This window comes from Channa argus, chromosome 20 (genome assembly GCF_033026475.1).
Source record: "Channa argus isolate prfri chromosome 20, Channa argus male v1.0, whole genome shotgun sequence".
NCBI classification, from domain to species: domain Eukaryota; kingdom Metazoa; phylum Chordata; class Actinopteri; order Anabantiformes; family Channidae; genus Channa; species Channa argus.
In genome coordinates this window covers 5,518,039-5,538,742 of record NC_090216.1, presented here as the reverse complement: position 1 = coordinate 5,538,742, position 20,704 = coordinate 5,518,039, and the positions used below count along the sequence as shown (strand labels likewise).

The 20,704-nt window shown below is 41.2% G+C and overlaps 2 protein-coding genes across 4 annotated transcripts in view; both read right to left on the bottom strand.

The window, feature by feature from the left end:
- The window catches only part of kif19 (kinesin family member 19), a 30,619-nt gene extending 16,807 nt beyond the window's left edge, over nucleotides 1–13,812 (bottom strand). For both annotated transcript variants that reach the window (XM_067488318.1, XM_067488319.1), the window contains exons 1-2: nucleotides 13,544–13,812; nucleotides 11,547–11,627 (exon numbers count right to left, since the gene is read on the bottom strand). In XM_067488318.1, the coding sequence (XP_067344419.1) occupies nucleotides 11,547–11,627; nucleotides 13,544–13,582 (120 nt within the window). In that variant the 5' untranslated portion in view covers nucleotides 13,583–13,812. The remainder of the gene's footprint in view (nucleotides 1–11,546; nucleotides 11,628–13,543) is intronic.
- Nucleotides 13,813–16,032: 2,220 nt separating this feature from the next.
- The window catches only part of ttyh2 (tweety family member 2), a 49,372-nt gene continuing 44,700 nt past the window's right edge, over nucleotides 16,033–20,704 (bottom strand). The window contains exons 12-15 of one of the 2 annotated variants that reach the window (XM_067488753.1): nucleotides 19,229–19,414; nucleotides 19,066–19,144; nucleotides 18,155–18,181; nucleotides 16,033–16,992 (exon numbers count right to left, since the gene is read on the bottom strand). In XM_067488753.1, coding sequence (XP_067344854.1) covers nucleotides 16,912–16,992; nucleotides 18,155–18,181; nucleotides 19,066–19,144; nucleotides 19,229–19,414 — 373 coding nt within the window. In that variant the 3' untranslated portion in view covers nucleotides 16,033–16,911. The remainder of the gene's footprint in view (nucleotides 16,993–18,154; nucleotides 18,182–19,065; nucleotides 19,145–19,228; nucleotides 19,415–20,704) is intronic. The other variant, XM_067488754.1, reaches the window with a different exon arrangement.

Here is a 20,704-nt window from a genome sequence, read left to right as displayed (position 1 = left end):
TATAATTCAAAGCCTGGATGCAGTGCGGTTTCACAAGCCAGCCGGACTCTGGCTGGCGGACTCGCCCGGCTATCATGTGCCAATGCCACCAAGGCAGGTAGCAAAAGTCAGCAGCCATGCAGACATGAGCCATTTTACATCCAGTGTTTTTTTTACACTAAAATAAGGCCTCAGATCATTAATTCTCTATAATTATAAGAAAAGTAGGCTTCCACCTCATTCCCGGCAGATGGGAGTAGAGAGAAACTGAAGAAAGATTGTGGATCTAGACATTTGAAGAGTACTTTAGGAAGTACATTGCTAAGTATGTCTACATACAAGCCTGGAATGTTATAAACAATTCAGGAGGTTCAGGTTTCTGCATTTACCTCGGTCCACATGCTAATAGATGGGTAAAACAGGTTGCGTAAAATGTGCGGAGGATTGACAACCAAGCAACCTCAGAAAACACGTTGAGCAAGACCAAGTAATGGTATGCTATTACCGGTACTGCTCCATGAATTGTTCAAAGTGATACACCCATACACCCATTTGGAGTTAAAGCTATTACAGAACGAGTAGAACAAACACATCAAAATGCAGCGCTACTGCCACCACCTGCTTGGGTACCAGTGTAACAGCATTTCCACTGGAGCTCCATTTTAGTCGTGCACATTACAACGCCAAGCTATCTGATTTCAGATTTACACTCTCCAGTTAGTTTGAAAAAAGCTTTGTGTTAGGAGGAAGTAATACACAGTTTCAGTCTGGACGGAAACCAATACCGAAAGATCCGATAAAGATCTTTTTTTTCCAGTGAAGCAGGTTTTCAGTTGCTGCGGCTGAACTGGGCTTCACTGTGTACTGTTTTAATGCTAGAAAATGTTCAGCATTGTGCGGATCCAGATTTGCTCAAAAAATACACTCGCTCAGTCGATCAGAGTGGAAGGTACAGATGAAAAAAAGAATTATTTTCGCCTAAACGTCAAAGCCAATTCATGTTCTTTGCATCCACTTGTCTGCATGTGTGTCAGTGATGTAAATTTCGTCGCCTGCCCAAGTCTACAAATGTCTGGATGGACTGGATGCAAAGTCCGACTGCAGCCCCAAAATCTGTCTGTGCAGACTGGCTGCAATGAACACACATTAGTTTGAGGGCAAGCAGCCCATGAATGGGCCTTTAGCCCCTCTCTGTGCTGTACCACTTGCTGCTCAGGTACCTCTCCCTCTTTTTCCCCTCCCTGTCTCTCGCCTTTCCTTGTGTTTATGATGTCCCCTGAGTGTGTTTCTTTCCTTCTTCTATATGAGTTTTCGTTTGCATCTTGTGTGGATGGAATGGTAGCTCCTATCTACACTCAGTGGTATGTGTGTGTGTGTGTGTGTGTGTGTGGACAGCTGTCTGCATTTATTTCACAATATCCCCTTCTCTTATCTTTAGATTGCACACAGAGGGCAGAATTGTTCAACAATGACGTGTGTGTGCTGTGTCACGAACACCCCTCACCGCTAAGGATCAAGATCCGAAAAAGAAGACAATCAGATTCAAGCGGTGACCTTTACGGGGCGACCTTTCAAGCTGCTCTTACAGAAACGCAACCAAAGCTCTGGAAAGTTCATCGGACACAATTGCGGCCAGTTATCTGATAGAAAACCTCAGACCTGCCCTCTCTGCACCCAAACAATGCTACTGTATATCCTGTTTCAGCAGCTCTCAATGATTGGAGGTGTGTTTTGGATCACAGTGTACCTGATACAGGTGCTTGTTAGCAAGGTCTGCTCCTCATTTGAGGTTACATAAGACGTCTGGCTGTGGCCGTAGCAAATGATTGCTGTACATTTTCTTCAGTGACTGTGATGACAGAACTTGGTTTCAGTTCTTTCTTTCTGCCAGCCGTGTGTGTGTTCCTTCGCCCGTTACGCTCGTCGTTTCTGTTTTGAGGACATGTAGTACAGATGTATTAATGGAAGCAAGGATCAGAGGAACAATGCAGTCATTTGTCATCCACCAGAGTTCAGTTAAATGGGAAAATGTGGAGGGTGCAACAGGGTCAACCCTGCAACATACATATAAAACATTATAAGATTAATCTCCCAGTTGTTTTATACTAAATAAGTGCAAAACAGCCAAGATGTTTGGACTCGTCTTTCATTGGTATTTACAACATACTTTATAACTAATATTCTGCAAAGTAACACAAAATGTCCTTGGTGGAAGTAATTAGGCTGATTACCAAGCTATTACTGTATTTACCCTTTTGGTGCCATCACAAACAGCTAGTGGTACATGTACTGGCAGCACATCTCAGTTGCTGGATGCCAAAGATTGGCACAGGGTGTGAGCTATAAAAGGTCAGCTTTGAGGCCAGAGGCCGGAGGTCTGCTGTTACACACAAACTAGGACAATCGCCAATTACCCAGGCAAAAACACACGTTACGAGTGCCAGAGGAAGAACTAAAAAGGGCAGAGGAAGCTGTGTAGCTGCACTTTTGGCATAAAAGAATGAGGTCAGAGAAAGAGCTCTCTGCATTAAATGTCCCTTTCCTCTCTTCAAAGGTTTAAATATCAGACTGTGAGTTTACAGCGACATTCACTTGATTCAATATGTGGTAAAAACAATAATGAGGATCTAATATCCTGTAATCCTGGAATTTACGTCCGACAACAAATATGAAGGCACAGTAGTTACAGCAGAGCAGTGTGAGTCAGCTGAAACATCTGACTCAAGATATTTGCTGGCGTCAAATGGCTTTTTTTTTTCAATGTGGGATTAATAATAATAATCTATTATTAATTTATGGGTAAAATAATATTTGACGTTTCAGCGGTTTGGGATGTGAGAACCCTGACGTGAATGAAAACAGATGCATTGCATTTAGAAAAGAATATTAAATCTGTTTTTGTATGAAAAGTTACATTTCATGATATGAAGTTTACAAATTTTAAAATAACTCGTGTGGCTTTTTTGAAAAACGTCATACGTCCCACACACATCACAAACATAACAAACTCCAAACATAGCTAATGGGACTTATGAAGAAAACTCGGGATTCAGCAATTCAACAATAAGTGACGTGCAAGATTGTTTCAGAGCAAACACTTATTATGCTCTTTATTTTAAAGCAATTTATTTATTATATTTAGTCATTCAACGTGAGAAACACTGACAATTTGTTTTTTTTGCTTTTTACATCAATTCAATTTAATTACTATACATTGACATTATTTTAATTTACCATAATTTCACGCCTCTTATCTGTCAGGCTTGCAGAACAAAATATGCTCAGCCTTTGCTAAATTAACACCCCTTTGGAGGATCTATTCAGACGGCAGAAGCAGCAAGCTGCACAGGGATACATTTAGTACAGTGTCAAGTTAACTTCACACTCGTGTTCACACGTAATGACAGCAGTAATAGCAGAATGGTGTTCGACTGCGGGCTATTTTCAGGCATTTCGGTCCATTTTGCCTCCATCAGACACCACAGAGTGAGATGTCATCTGCGCGAAACACAAAAGCTGCCGCAAGTAATGTTATTTCCAAGTCGCTTCAAGTCCTCTGCCACAGCGTGAAGCTTGTGGATAGTGAACTTCCCATGGTGTCTCAAAAATACATCGTCCTGTGTTTCTTAAAAATAAAAGCCACACGTTGGGTACTAGATTAAAGAAAAACTAAAGATGCAGCTCATTTATACTTAATTCCTAGGTTTTATTATATGCTAATCATTAATATACTGTAATTTGTTATGAGGTCCTGCATGATAGATTTTAGATTTTTATAATGTTTTACGTGTCTAGGAGATTAATTTGGGATAGATTTCCCCCTCCAGCAGCAATACAGTTTAAATGAATTTCACTCTGTCTTAAAACAAAACTTAGGAGTCGTCCATACGGATACTGACATTGTACAGTTAATGTATCCTTAAAGTTGAAGCTTAAAAACTGCTTCACTGAGGTTATAATGCTACTAACAGTTCAGTAACACACAGTTCTGACTCTGCAGCTGACATCATTCGCATTTTAGCACAAAACATGGGAGATAAAATTGAAAAATGCAAACATTTTAAACCAGAGGTTTATGCTTCCTTTATAGCAAACATTTCTAGAAACAGCCCTCAAAACTACACAACAAGCTATGACTCATATCTGCTTTCTAAAAACGATGAGCCGCTCCTTGTGGATTATTCTGTTTATGTTTTGTGCATAAACATTTCCATCACGTTCAACTTTAACTGGCTCATCCATTCTTCTGGAAAGCTGGTCTCTTGAATATTCCTTACCAGACAAACAACATGTTATGACTGGGGTATTACACAGAAAATCCCCTTAGAGACTGTCTCCCAGTAGCTCCTTAAAACCCAGGGCATACAGGAGATGTATTTACTGGTAACGCCCTACTATTGCTCCCTTCAAGTCTTTCTCTTTCCAGTGCCACCTGTGTTCTCTGTCTTTCTTCCCCATGACCTACTTTTGTACGCCTGTTGCTGTTTCTACTTGTTTTGGTGTTTTTTTTGTAATTGTTGTGAGAATTAACTTGTGACCTATTAGCTATGCTGTAATGGGTCAGAGCCCGATAAAGCTGGAACGCCGATGGCCCTGCAGCTGACTTGTCCTTCCTGGTTGTGTAAGAGGTATTAGGTGACCACGGAAGAAGCAGGGGAACATTGTGCTCCTGGTTCCGATGCCCAGGACAAACCACCCATACAAATGACTGCACCAAAAGCTGTGCTCCTATCAGCATTTGGTTTTCCCCTTAAAATGGAAAAGGTTTTATGGCTTCACAATCTATCCCATAATTATGCAAAGAGGTGATTTTAATATTTTTTCCGTTTCATCACCCCGTTGTGGACCAAAGAGGAGCCCCAGTACACCTGAAGACACACCCACGTGCACTGTGTTTTATGCAACAGCTGGATTGTCTAATGCTGCCATTTCTCATCAAATTTGTAAAATGAACTCGTTCTAATTCATAGCCGTCTCCTGATTCGGACAGCAAAGATCTTACTGTTGATCAAATTTGTAAAATGAACTCTAATGAACTCATTTTAATTCATAGCTGTCTCCTGATTCGGACAGCAAAGATCTTACTGTTCCCAGCAGGGGATGTAATCGAGGGCAATAAGTGTGTGTACTTGAATACTGTTCAGAAGAAACAACAGCAGGGACACACCAGCATCCAGTCTCCTTTAGTGGCTGCCTGTGGCGAGCTGCCACCTCTCGGCTCTCTCATCGAGATCAGGATTGGATCAGGAGGGTGAGCACTGAGCGGGATCACACAGTCCACACCCACGTACGCAAACATGCCTAGACCCACCTACTGTGACCTTTGTTGTAAAAGAGACTTAAGAGAGGTTGCAGGCAGCAGGAGATTCAGGGATAGAGAGGTCAAGAAGGAGAAGTGAAGTTGGAGAGACAAGGAAAGTGAAGATTATCCACTTTCAGGCTCAGATGGCCTATTTGTGATGACACGTTAACCTAGCTTTGCAAGGTTCACCTTCTGTGTGACCCAAAATAAACTTCCCGTTTATCTCTGAGTCTCTCACTCACTCTAATGTGCCACTGTTGCCATTTTGGCTTCAGGGCTTGTTCCTGGCTCTCTGTGTGTGTGTGTGTGTGTGTGTGCTGGTTAAAATCTTTGCAATTAAAAAAGGATGCTGCTATTTGTAGTCCCTTCCCCTCTTGTTCAAACATGAAGCTTTTCAAACACTCTGTCTAAAAAGACTGCATCTGCATCTGCATCTGCATCTGCGTGGATAAAATGTGCCTTTTGCACTTCCATCAGCTGGATGGTGATGGACTGTTATAGACAGCAGAGGGTGGAACAATAAAACCGATTCAGGGTTCTCACTTTCCTTCACTTTCAGGTGAGCAGTAAGCATTGTTCAAATAAATCTAATGATCTGTGTTTGGACAAGGAAACTTTAACCCGCTCTGGCTTTGGGCCGTGTCAGGATGACTATATTATATTTCCACAATTTAACCACAGTATACCTCTGCCACATAGTACAACATTTCCTGAAATTGGTCAAAATGGTTGTGTACATCCCCAATTAGAAGTTGTCTGGAGTGTAAAGCTCTTCCTATTCACATTTATTTGTTTCATAGGTGAAGCTGCTTTTTCCGAGCAGGGAAACTAGGCTGAAGGCAATTTGAATCCACTTTCACTGACACACCTGTCTTAAGGTTGGCAGAGACTCTAGACTTGAGCACTTGAGGTGAAGTGCTTTGTTCTCTACAAAGGTAGAAAATATCCTAGTTCTTGGACATGTTGTAATTGAGTAGACTTGAGCGTAAAGGACTTGAGTTTTACACATAATTTGCGACGGAAAATGGTCCACTGTTGTTTGCTTGCTGGCTGATCTTCTCTGTAACGGGAGGCAGAATGAAGCACCAGACCTCGAGGTTTTCAAGAATTAAACATTGTCGGAAAGGTCTCTGCTCCTCTGGCTGGTGACCTGCGCACAACAGAAATCTCACACTGGATAAAGAGCAGCAGATGAAATACCACCGTTAATGCTCCGTTTGATTCATTGCTTGCTTCTACACTCGCAGTTCACTCGAGGTCACGAGCCTGACAACTGAGCCAAGCAAATGTTCCATAAGAACATGGTATTTGTTAGAGCCAATTCACCTGTAGACATAAAGAAACAACCAACTATACCTCTTCCCCTGCTGAATTTCCTCATTCTCCTATATATGAGGACCATACGACGGAGGAAACGGAATAAAGAAAAAAACCAAACACAAACAATGGCCCTGACCTTGTCTAGGTGTCTCCATGGAGACAAGACCTCACTATAAACCATTCCCCACTGTGTGCTGCTGACAGGCCGGCCCTGGCAAAAACAGGCTTAACAAGTTCGAGAGCCAAGTAAGACACATCCTGCAGGCTGCAGACACTCAGTTCCTCCAATATATTAACATCATTGTGTGTATGAAACACATTTAGAAAGATGCTTGAATACAGAAATGATTTGATTATCACTGACAAGAATCCAAAAACCTTGGATCTGTGTGCATGTAAAGGTATTAGATCTACGTTTAATAAAATGTATGATCTATATTCCTACGTACAGCATACGTGCGACCACAGAGGATCTTTGTAAGTAACGAGAAACAGCAGTCTCGTCAGGCGAGACGTCTCGTTCACAAGATTGAGCGACCATCTTTATCCCTTGGGGGCTAAACATAGCTTTTAGCCTCTTAGGGAGGAATTAGATCACCTCTGTGGATCTTTTACTCCATCATGGACAATCTGACCAGGGCTGTAGTAATAATAGTAGTACCAATAATAGTAATACCAGTAGTAGTAGTAGTTAACAGTTGGATGTAAATACAAACATCTTGTTAATTGCCTAATATTTGTTCTTAATTTGAACTTAAAGACGTGAAAGATGTGATAATGATCCTTCAACGTCTGTAAAATTTGACTTTTAAAAAATATATTTTTCATAGGATTGAACTGGGCACAGTCTGCTCTTAGTACAACATCACATTTTATATTTCAGGAAAAGATGTTTTCCTGTTTCTCAATTACAAATGTGTTTCATCTTCTTTAGGACTAAAATTGGCATCTAGTTATTCAATTAAACTATGACATTTTTAAAAGGCAACTTCACCAATTTTCACCAAAGGGTTTAGTTTAGGGTGTAAATGTTCATTAATGCTGTTAAACGTCCCTCTGACTGTCCTATTATTCAAATGTTACTCTGCTTCTAGCAGTAAAACTCCTGAAGATGACATAACCCAGAGGGGTTTTTCCTCATTAGGAGTTCAGATGTCATCATCTGGGGGAGGCTCTGGACCAGGTTGACCATGGCTACAACTTCCATAGTGTGTGCAAACTAGATGTCATAACTTGAACAGACGGTTTCCTCCAAGTGACGTCATCTCGAGGCGTCAGCAAAAAGTAGAGAGATATTTTTATATGGGGAAGTCAACGGGAAGTTTAACGGCAATTAAACTAGAACTAGTTCAAAATCAGTGGAGGCATCCTTTAAGGCCCATCTCACAACAGTCTCTTGTGTTCTTGGGTGTTCTTTTGTCTGATAGCAATTTAAGCGTCTGTGATTCATAGTGACAGCACTAGTCGGGCTGGTTTCTTAGTTTGCCATGTCATTAAAATCCACCAACACCTCCCTTTCTTTCTTACCCCCTGAAGGTGTTAATACGCTCATCAAAAATGTTTTTCCGCTTTCCTTCTGTTGAACATCAAGATGCATTTGAAACACGCTTTGCTACTGAAACGTCCCTCTTGTAAACACTGGGATTAAATGTTTTAAAAATGCTTTTTGTACTTTTATCTCAGTCATAAATCCACCTCATTACTAGTCTGACCTAATGAAAGCCCAATGAGCGTAACAGGCAGCAGGTGGTCCATGAGCGGCAGCGAGCGAATCCCCCGAGACTGTCAGTGGGGGGTGAGTAAGCCACACAAGAGAGAAAGAGAGCAGGTGGCAGCAGGATTAACCTGAGTTAAACCCATCCAATGAGCTCATCTCCCCAAGCTTAGCTGGGTTCAAGTTGTCTGCTTTCTGCCAGGACAGCCAGATCTCGGTACTCACACCCAGTTGGCCAAGTCAACCACCAGCACCCTGCTAATCTGTCTGAGCACTACCTGTAGGGCATATGGTCATGGCCTGCCCATCTGCCTGCCTGCCTAACAAACAAAGTAATCAGTGCAAAGTCCTGTGTATTTGCAGAGGGTCCACGTGTGGAAGGTTGAAGGTCTTACTTGGATGCACAAACAGTATCTGTGAGTGCATTGTTGCATGATGTGGGACCAGCCACCCCATGCATTATAACCCTATCCCAGTTTTGTTTGCGGCCCTCCTCACTGCGAGACCTTCTCGTTCATGTCACGGTCCAAATAAATCCTGTACCGGTAAACAACTGATTCCCACACTCCTGCTGCCTGAATAACAAGTGTGTATTTGTGAAACTCCACGAATCCCTCGCTGCGAACGTGACTGAGCGGAGCTGATGTAACCCCGCAGAGACCACACACCATATGTGTCCACTTCACTTTCGATTCTTGCCACAGACGGGACACAGTTTGAAATGTGAAATACTGGGATACATTGAACAAAGCGCAGGTAAGAGAAGTCGGTTAAGCTGGAGACAACAACAAGGACTGTGTCAGCCTTTCTTCCTCTATGCTATAATCCCCAAGCCTATTTTAATGATGTCATGGCAGGGAGAAGTGCTGATGCTGCCCTTAAGACTTGCTTTAATTGAATTACGTCTGAGAAGACAGACAAACAAGACGGGCAAACAGTGCTGTGGATTATCTGTTTTCCTAAGTGCTCTCTAGTAAAATCCTTCAGGTGCATGAGCAAACTACTAATCACATACTTGGAGAAAATAATGTTTACCTCTAGCACTTCTCACTGTTTTGCTGAGACTAATCGGCTGTTGCTATGCTGTTTCTTATCTGGCTTCTTCTTGGTTAGTTCCGAGAAGCTGCCCAGCCCCAGTACGCACACTAATACTTCAATCCACTGACGATGAGCAGGTTCCCGTTCGTGATGTAGATTATCATTTGCACTACCCTCATCAGTATTGCACCCTCACCAGTGGCAGTGTTAAATGGCATCATCGAGGGACCGGTTCAAAACAAGGACTGGTAAATAGGGTCCTTATGGAGCTCAAAGATATTGAATGTCCTTCTCATTTGAGAGGTCACATGGTGATAACCTCGTTGCTTGCTTCACAGTGAGGACACAGTCTTTTGAGTAAAAAAAAGCACCTCTATATCAAAAATCTACGTCTGTTGTACAACGTGTAAAACACACAGTACAACATTAGTTTTTTCCTTACAACCAGCTGCATTTTGTTCCTTCCTCTAACGTTATGCTCTAATGGAAAAAAAAAAAATAAAATAGCACCATGGCTCCTGTCAAAACAGTTTGCTTTTCAAACAAATCAGAAACCAGGGCTGGACCAGAATATTCAAACTTTTTAAATAATTTGTCGCGTAGATATTCATTTTTCAACTTTGGTATATTCAAATGTAGTTTTTTTCTAATGGAATGTAAAAGGGTGTTTATCTGAAACAGGGCAGCACAGTGGTGGACTCTGTAGTGCCAGTCCACAAAGGCACACGTCCACTTGAGACTGGAAGACAGGAAATATCCCTCCCGTCAACTAACGTCAAGAGTTTAATGTACAGTACAGAGAAATATTCAATGAAGTTGTTGATTATCTTAGCAATGAGCATCAGTCACACACCAATGCTGATAGCTTTTCATTTGAAATCAAGCTACTAAGGTATTTATTTTTCAGAAACCGCTACAGAAACATCAACAGGATGGAAGATGTCGGTTAAAGGCAGAAAGTTACTGTTGGAATATATAATCGAAAGAAATTATATCATTCTTGGCCGACACCAAATACACAATAGTCCCCATTATCAGATAGAATAATAGAAAGAAAACTAGTAAACATTCGGCCTTGTCCCTTGTGCACAGAGATTCCTCCTGATTCTCTGAATCTTTTGATATTATTATATACAATAGACGGTGGGCTCTTCAAAGACTTCACAAATTTACGTTTAGGAACATTTTTATGAAATTGTTCCCCACTTTTTTGGCACAGTTTTTTGCAGATTGACGAACCTCTGCCCACCTTTACATTTGGGAAGCTCTCCCTCTCTGAATGCTCCTTTTAAACCCTAAAAGGATAAAAATCATGTGACTGACCTGTTCCCCATTAACCTAACTACTTGTCCAATGCTCCTCCATTTAATTGTTTCTTTGCAGCAATTCTTTTTTCAGCCTTTTGTTGCCCCTGTTCCAACTTTTTGTATGATGTGTTGCTGCCATCAAAATGAGCTAATGTTTCCTATGAAATGATAAAATATCTCAGTTTCAACATCTGATGTGGTGTTTATGTTCTAATATTATTGTTATCATCAGTATCACAACACACATGAACCTCAAATTGAGTGTTTTAGGTTTTGACAAGGATAGAATATAAAGTATATATCATGCTCTGATGCACTGATTGAAATACTGTGTTTGTCTGTCCACCATGAGACTAACAATATTACAGCAGTGCAATGGCGAAATGGTACAGGATCCTAAATCACAACATACCTGTTGACAGATCCCCAACAGGAATAATTGGTTACATCTGTTATCATGTTGGTCAGACAGATCAACCAAAAGGAACAAACTGCCATCAGCATAATTTTTTTTATCTTGGAAGACTCTAAAGCTCTGCAGCTGCTGATGCCCAATTAACCCTGGGCCTTCACAATGATAAAGCTTTCAGCCATCTGCTTATGAAAAAAAAAATTGTTGCTTTCAATTGCTTGTTAAAAAGGTCACTCTTTCTGCTTCAGGTTTGAATCATCAGGCATTTATTTACAAATGAAATTTGACATTTCAGCTTTAAAAGACATTTTTTTTTTAACTGCTGACTTTACCAGCGTCCCCGCGGATATTGTATTCGTGTAGCCCTATGACAGCCGGGAAGAGGCTTCTGAACACACTTGCTTACATGCACAGAGACCAGCAGGATATTGACGCACGCACACAGAGTGGTGGAGTCAAGGAAAGTCATCTTACCTGGTAGTCCACTCTGTGGGCCACAATTGTAGCCCCCTCATCCTGCTCAGCATCACTGAGGGGTCGGATCCTCAAGGCAACCTGCGGCACACAAATCAGACAACATATTCTATTTACTGACTTTAAATCCGAAAAGTCAACTGAGCCCACTGACAACACTCTTCTACAACAATCACTACAACCAATCTGTTCGAATTCACAGTGGTTGTGTTTTTTTGGTTATGTATTGATGCAGTTATCTCTAGAGCTGTGACTGAATATGCAAATGTGTTGGGATTAGTTGTTATTCTGAGCTACAGTCTGTCCTCCTCCACCTGTTTTGAGCATCAAAGTCCTGCGGCAAAACCAGGTGAATAATATCTTGTCTGGCCCTGGAGGAGTTCTGTCAAGCCTTGCAGATGCCATCTGGATTATTCAAGCTTGTGCCAACACTTTAACGGAAAGCCTGAATTATGTGGATATCTCAGCTCCTGCTTCACTGATTTTGACCATTTCTATGTAAAGAAACCTCTCTGTGATAGCTCCAATATAAGTGATAAAACATAGATGAAAATGTGCTTTTCTTTTCAATTCAAATTATAAATATGAGTTGAAAAGTCTGTCTAAGTGTAGAATGTTCAGTGCATGCTGGAATATCTTGCTGCTACCAGCACCCTGGATGTGATAAACATGCTGAAGCAGGTGTACAAAAGAAGATGTGCGAACGCCTTGATTAATTTAACTCCTCACTTAATGACTCTTAATCACTTCACTGCCTGATTGATGTCAATTTCTCCTCCAAATAGAACAGTCAGGAACACTCCTCTCGAGCTGAGGCAACGTGTACATTTAGAGTGGAAATTAGCCTTCCCTTATGACCACTAGATAGAATTTGGCAGATACAAAGCCATTAACTGGAACATAGCAATATTACACTAATATATTCCCTCGCAGTAGCCCTGCTGTTTGGCCTCCCTGTCTCTGCATGATTTATTTCCAAGAAGGCATTCGGAGATCAGTAGAAGAGCTATTAATGGGAGTGAAATGGGATGAAAACAGACATAAACAATCACAGCAGTAGTGTCATGTACCCAGAGGCTGACGTGCATATAATACACTTACAGTAATATGCAACGGGTAGCACTGGGATGCACTGCCGCTGATGTACTACGTTGTACTATGGTGTACTACGCTGTTTGGGGCCTAATGGAGTGTTTGCAATAATAACAGAGAATTTTCCACCTTAGTTCCACCAAAGCGACAGGTGCAATAATGAGGTCTCCCTGTCAGCACCATGTAGAAAGTGCATTACATGCCGGACAAGAGAGAGGCCAGGCAACTGAAACAGCCCCTTCAATAATTCAGATGGGGGCAGCGGAACAACGTGCAGGTAGTGCAGGGCTAGAGAATCAAACATTTGACACCAACAGAGCTCCAAACGATGGTTACTATTGATCAAACATGGTCAGAAGATCACAAATGAGAAGACAGAGCCATCAATCGATTATCCAAAAGTTGTTGCCACTTTCAATGGACAAATGATTCATTAGCTAATTGCAGCAGCTCTAAACGTCAACAGCTGCATGTTGCTAGGATTTATAAAAAGATGCATCTCCTGTAGCAAACGCAAAAAGCAGACGTCACTTAAAGTAATGCTGCTTGGCCATAAAGTGCTTTTATGATGCCTGTAATGTTCACTGACTTGTTGATTAAAGTGTCTTTCACTGAACACACAAATGAGCGCAAACAGCATCTAAATGTGGACATTGAAGGCATCATAAAAATATACATTGCGTCTGAGCAGCAGTAGAGTGGGTGGCATCACATGTGTACCTAATAAAGAGGCACATTTGTGGGTTGGTTTCTCTGCATTAGCAGCACAGTAAAGTTTTTTTTCCTTTTCTTGTCACTATAACAACAGCATATTTGCTTAAAGGCGCTTTAAAAATAAAGGCTCAAATTAAAAAAAAAAAGAAGAAGAAAGAAATGTAAAACGGTAGAGTCGGGTTTGCACTCACGGTCAGCTGGTGGTCCTTTGAGTCCCCCGTGTCCTTCATGGTCCCTTTTGGCTGTGAGTGCTGGATAACGAGCGTCAGCAGCAGACGGGACAGTGGACCATCCTGCGCGCAGCCTCCTCTGCGCAGCCAAGTGTCCACACACGGGCACCAACGAGTCCGCAGCAGCTGGACAGGCCTCTAGCGATGTGTCCTCAGACCCAGATCAACAATGTCACGGGAGAGCGACTGTACAACCGAGCTATCCGGCTCAAGTCCTGCTACGAGCCAAGTCCCCCCCCCCCCCCCCCTCTACCCCACCCCGCCCCCACCCCAACCCCCGGCTCCTCTCTCTCTTTTTGTCTCTGTATCTCTGTTGCGTCGACGCTCCTCCGTTGCTCCTCCCGCGTGTTTACTCTTGAGCAGGTTGGAAACGCGACAGTAACCAACGAGGGAAGCGGGCGACCGGAGGCGGCAGCCGCAGCAGAGCCCACCTGCGAGGTTTCACTTCCCTGTGTCTCCCGCGGATCCTCGGCGCCGCCCTGCTGTTCCCAGTGTGTGTGTGCGTGGAGGTGTGTGTTGTCCCTGGAGATACAGCAGCTACTGTAAACATCAGCACATTGTGTTTAGTATAAAATGAAAAAATGTGCCTCTCTGCTTTAGATACAAATGTGCAATATTTGCCCTGATTCAATTCTCGGGTCGTTAATATTAATATCAATTTTTTGGAAAACCACTTGCAAATATACACGTTAAAACAGTTTTTCCTTGATTATTTGAACTTTCTAAAGCATTTTACCCAAATATTAAAGCACAGCACAGATTCTAAATAGACCCACCGCTAAGGAGCCGGATCCGAGGCGAACAATGCGGCACTGTGTTGACATCTGCTGGAAGAAACAAGAATTACCTCACTGCGCCTCGACTTTCAAACAAGTTGAAGATACTGAACTAGAAAAAAAGTCTTTCCAAAGATGAAATGCACCGGGAGGCTTCGGCGCTGAAGGGATTTTCCAAGGCCGAAAAAAAGCTGGAGTGTTTTTGCTGAAATAGCTCAAATCAAATGTCGCTTCCTTCCACTCTGGTTAGGCAAACTTCAAAGCCAGTTAGCCTTAAACACTTCAAAGGCAAAAACCTCAAAGGCAACCGTGTGACGTCATTGATGGTGTCACTTTTTTTTAAATATAAAAATCCTAAACAGTATAAAATATATTTAAAAGCCGTAAATTAGAAAGTGGATTTTTCAATGTTAAAAATAAAACATCAGAATAACGAAATTAACTGTTTCTCGGTGTTATTGTTTGCTAAAAAAGAAAAAACTGGAAAAAAAAATATATGTATATAATATATAAAACTGTTGAAGGATGACTTCACTGATATTTGACTTGGCATCACTTGCAGGAACCTTCAGTTCACCTCATCACTCGCACTGCGGAGTTTGTAATCATGGTCAACCTGCTTCGCCAGAGCTTCTCCGGGAGACATCATCTGAACCTTGAATTACTCAAACCTCCTCCAGATGACATCATCTGGTTGTTCTGTTTTTCAGCTAGAAAGCAGAAAAATATTTTCATTTACTGAAGTCATAGGGAAGTTTAAAAAATAAAGCCCCAGACAGCAAGTTGAAAATTGGTGAAGTGGCCCTTTAAAAAAACAAATTTGAAGCCCAATTTTTCCTTGATGAGTGTTTGTAAACTTTAGTTCACAACTGTCGAAAATATCTTTTGGAGGGATATTGCACATGCAAAACACTTTTAGTCATCCACTCCCGTCACGGCTGACTGTGCAGAGTGTTACTTTTATTTCTTTTGAGCGTTTTCTCATGAGTAAAAACTAATTACTAATGCATGTACTAATGTACTAACATGTACTAATTAATTAGTACACGTGAGTTCCAGGCCTCTTATTATCATTACACTTCAATACCTAACAACACATTTGGTTATTTAAGTACAGGAATGCACATTAAAAATATTTTCCTTATTTATATAGACACATTTAAAAAATTCATAATGAGCTACAATTTTCCATGAAATATGGATATGTTGTTTCTGTTCTATGGGTCTAAGAGATTTGCTAATCATTGCATTCGTTTTTTCTTTACGTTTTACACGTCGTCCCTTTTTTTGAAATGGGGTTTTAGAAGCCGTGTCCATTTATCGTGCACTTTCCACTGATTTAACTCGGCTACAGAGACCTTCCGACATTTCAGGGTGTGAGAAAATGTGAAGTGTGACACTTTGTGAGCTGCAACATTAACATCCTGTTGTGGTGAACAAAATGTGATGTGATCGGCAGGTGTGAAAGCCTCCCGTGGACTGTGTGGGGCTTCATAGCCACAGTCCCTGCTGAGCCGTGTCTACCGCTTGATGATGGTATTAATGTTGTGGCTGATCTGTGTATTGGCTAAAAAAAGAAGTGCATGCAGGTTTTACTACCCTCATACAAGTATAAACCCTGTGTGGCTGTGAACCTTAGGCCCAACAACAACTCTAAAATAAAGATCCATCAAGTTGTACTCAAAACTGGTTTATTCAACTCACAATTAGGCCCTGGCATCTAGGGTCCAACACAAGATGAAGCACTACTCTCAGTGCTTGTACAGTGAAACATGCTGAAAGAAAAATAATCAACAAAACTGCTTATTAAATCCCTATGGGAAATAACTGTTAGTCAATACAAATGTACTGGCTGAGCTGAAAAAAGTAATTACCTGAATATTCTCATCAATCCTAGTTAGAGTAGCACAGCTTCCCAAGTTATGGTAGAAAGTACAACCTTATTGTATTAGTTGAATTACATATGCAAAGAACGTTAATTATGGCCTTTCCGAAAGTACAAAAAATAGTGATTCTATGTGACGGCACCACGGAAAACTAGAAAAAATATATAAAAATGGCACATTGTTTACACAAAATCAAATCCGAATAAGACAAAAGTTTGTTATAGTACAACTTATTTACAGACGCTGTGGTCTCGAAGTAGTCTCATCTCCAGAGATTTAGAAAACATAAATCTTCACTTGCCGGTGCATCAGTGTGTGTGTGTGTAAATAAATTATCATTCACCTCGTAACGTGCTGGGGCTGTGCTTCACAAATTATCAAGCATGAAGTGTATCACAGAAAATAAGACAGCACGTTTACATCTGTCCAAAGTAACTTTCGCACAAATACGAAAGCTTGGTGAATGGAATTTACTGCAAACCTCCCATAAGCTGTTAAGGTTATTAATCAACTGCTTCATCTTTGCAATCAAACATCATTGAGGCAGATTTTTACAATTGTCTCACGTGATTCATTACTTGAAGTTAAATTTAACAGCACAAAAACAGATTTGATGTTGAACAAGGTTGATGGTGTTTCCGTCCACAAACAGATAAATGAGGAAGTCTTATGCTTGGAAGTCGCTCCCAAATTGTCTGCTCTGTTCCTCGGTCATGGACAGATAGGTAGCCCTCATACTGGGGGAGTACTGTGGAGGAAGGACAAACACAAAGACACACACAGTCACAACGTTACCAGCTAATTCAGGGGGAGTTTTCACAGGTATGAACTGAACCTACTCATCTGCTCAAAATCAGAACAAAGCAAAAACAGGGAAGATGTCATGAGGAGCTTAAAAGAATATAAGCATCTAAAAAAAACAATCTAGACTATTCAGCACGCGATTCTCACTCTCTAAAGTCCTAAAAGGTTAACACAGTCTGCTTGGATTTACAGCAGCTACAATTGTTCAGAATGGAGACCCAGACAAAAAGGAATCCACTGAATGTGCCTAATGACTCCTGCAGGATTGTTCACTTCTCACTAACTTTAACACACACACAGATAAGTGGACTGCAGAAGTGGTTTGACATGTTTTAATGAACACTGCGACACATTGTGCACTACAGTGTAACCAGTTTTTTGTTGGAATGTATTTTAACTAGCATTGAACCAAACTATTTGCCCAAACTCAGTATTAGTAGTAGCATTCGGTACCAACGTGTGGCATCAGATCTTTAGTTGTATTCACAAAAATCTAAGTGTTGCCAGTTGTTGAGTATTTTCCCCCTCAGGCCAAATTCTTGAGTGACTGCTTGCATTTGACATTTAGGAAAGTCTTCTTCATTTGATAGTTGAAAGAGGTTTAAACATGAAAATGTAACCTTGAAACTTGGGTAACAATGCCCTGAAACCTGGGTAACAATGCCCTGACCCTAATTGTAACTGTTATCAATCCAAGCGGATCATAAGCTACAAACGCTAACAAGCAACCTGTAAGTATTTTCAGCAGAATTTGCCTTTAATTAATTCCTTCTGAACTCACTCAGGGCGTGGATTAGAGTTTGCTCAAACATATGGGGCGGAACAAGCTATAGGACTCCACGGCTGCATGCACAGGAACTAACTGTGGGGAAATCCAGGACGGTAACTACAGTAACGCCCTGTGAACACTAGGGGGCAGACAACCGTCAATAATTCTCACAACACGGTCTGGAATGAGATTGCGGGTTTAAAGCCATGCCAAACAGAAAAAACTGCACAGACACCAAAATCATACGACAATGAGAGGTGAAGGAGAGGTAAAAGACAGATACAACTGAGGAAAAAGTGTGTGAGTTAATCCTAAAGGAAGAGTTGAAAGGACTTACTCGGTTTCTATACTGCTGAGAGTATATCTCCAAAAGTTGATTAAGAAAGAGGTAATAAAGAAATGAAAGATACAAACAAACGAACATACACATGACAAACAAACGAAAAAATATATAAAAGAAGCTGTTAGCTGAAGACGACTGCATGATGCTCTACAGTTGTAGTCATGAGGGAAAATTTAATTATACATTACATGCTGGTATTAATTAGAAAAGAAGCCATAAGTCATCAAAAAGAAGTCATAATCACATTTTTCACAACTACACACTGACGAGTACAAAAATCTGTGGTGGGACGAACTGGAAAAGCAGAAAAATTACAAACACATCATCGTCTCTGTGATAAATCCTTGAGTAAAAATGCTGATCTCGTGACCAGATACCTGCAGAATGCATTTAACATTTCATCTCACACACACACGCACGCACGCACACAAGCTGCGCACAATGAAAAATTCATCCAAAATGTTGCTATTTTTATCTGAGTCATAGGACAGGAGACAAGTGGCCCAACAGGGGGATGAATTTATTCAGTGAGGAAGAAAACGTTTAGTGTCAACAGCGAGTTTATAGGTTTAAGACCTGTGTCACTTCCTCCTGGAAATTCGGCCTGAGAGAGGCTAAGTGATGTTCAGATCACGATTAAATATTAACGACATTACTTCCCCTAGCAAGTACTGTAAGTACTTGTGTGAGTCGTGGAAGGTTAAAAAAGTCAAGTGCAAAAACAATAACAAGTTTTTTATTGCAGACCTTAAAGAAGTCTGTATAAAGCTCGACCTTTGAGTGATGTAAAACTGAGATTTAAGGAAGTTATTCAACAACTTCTGCTACTTTAAAGGCTAAATGTGTCTGTGTGCTCAGTGGAAGTGACATCATAGGAAGGATTTGGCCTCTGGGACCCAACGCACCGAAGGAGGTGGAGAACCTCGTCCTATCAGAGGCACGTTCTCATATCGTGGATTTCCCCCAAACAGAGCAGTGTGGTTCCTTAGAAGAACACAGAGATAAAAGTCAGAAGCTGCAGGACAACAAGTGTAACATTTCACCCGGCGCCTTATTTCCATTACTTACATGTACTCGGACATGGGGGCGTTGGAGACAGCTGGAGCGGGCGGGTGCAGGCTGCTCTGGCTGCCCATGCTGCTGCTGTAGCTGCAGAAGCTGTGCATGTTGGCCTGGTTGGGGTTCTGAGAAACTACCCTCCTCGCCCGTGGGTTGAACGGGTCCTCCTCATCTATGTCGTCGTAATCTCGGTCCCTAGTAGCAAAGACAAAGTTACCTAAGCACTTGAAGGGGACTCTGGACACAGACAAGTAAAAGGCGAGAAACCATTTCCCTTGTGGTCATTTTGTTTCTCCCCATTGTCATTCTGACTGTGTTTGGTGACATTTCGTACATTTTCTGCTGCTTTTGCATTGTCTTGTGTTATCTCTGTGGTCACTTCATATAATTAGTGTGTCACCGAGGACACTTTATGTCTCTTTGTCATAGTTTTATGTGTCTTTGAGGTTGTTTGGCATCTCTTTGTTGTTGTTTTATGTCTCTGTATGGTTGTTTTGCACCTCTTTTTAATTATTTGGCATGTTTTTCTGGTGATTTTGCGGTTCTCTGTGGTTGTCTGGCATCACGAGCTGCTCTATCAAGACACATCACCATCATCCTTTGTGTTTCTTCGGATGTGATTGTTGTCTGTATTTTATTCCAGTCATTTTAAACGGGAACTGCTAACAGCTAATTCAGTATAACTTTAATGCTGATTTATCAAAAATGTAAAGCCCATTGTGTAACTGTTTAACTCCCCCAAACCCTTTTCAGAATTGTACTTACAAAACATAGACAAAGTTCACTCAATTTTGTCTAAAGAATATCCGCAGCATCAGACTTTGAAAACAATTTATATGGCAAGTATGTTTATACAAAGGCTTTGACTTAATTTCCTGCCTTCCTTCACGGGTTCCTTTACTACAGTACGGAGGTCAGAGACGTGAAGCTTTGTTGGCACACGTTCGTCCATCGCAGCTAACATTTCATGACCATTTCATCACCATTTTTCTTATTTCCTGTATGGTAATACAGTTGTTAACAAGGTTTTAGTTTTTTAATGGTGCTCTCAAGGAAGCTCCAATGGCAAAAAGGAAATGAATCCCGATAAACAAACATGTACATGATAAAAGAAAGTCAGAGTCTCTTGACAAGTAGCTTCACACTCGATGACAAAGAATACAGCGCAGGCGAAGATGAAAGAGAGAAATCAGGGTGTTAAGTTGTTTCAATGTATTATGATGGATTAATCTTCATGTCTGCAAACCATTTTCACAGTGTATTAAATAGGGTCAAAAAACCGGCTTTGCTTGAAAGACGGGAAATTAATCAACAAAACACCATGAACACAAGCTACGCTATAACTACTGTATGTTTGAATAGGTTACATGCAAGATAAACCATATGGTGCTTTAAACTGGTAAACAGTAAGGTTTCATTTAAAATGTGTGTGTTTTGTAGCCCAGCATGTCGCACTCACAGCAGAATTTGCATTTGTAGCAAAAC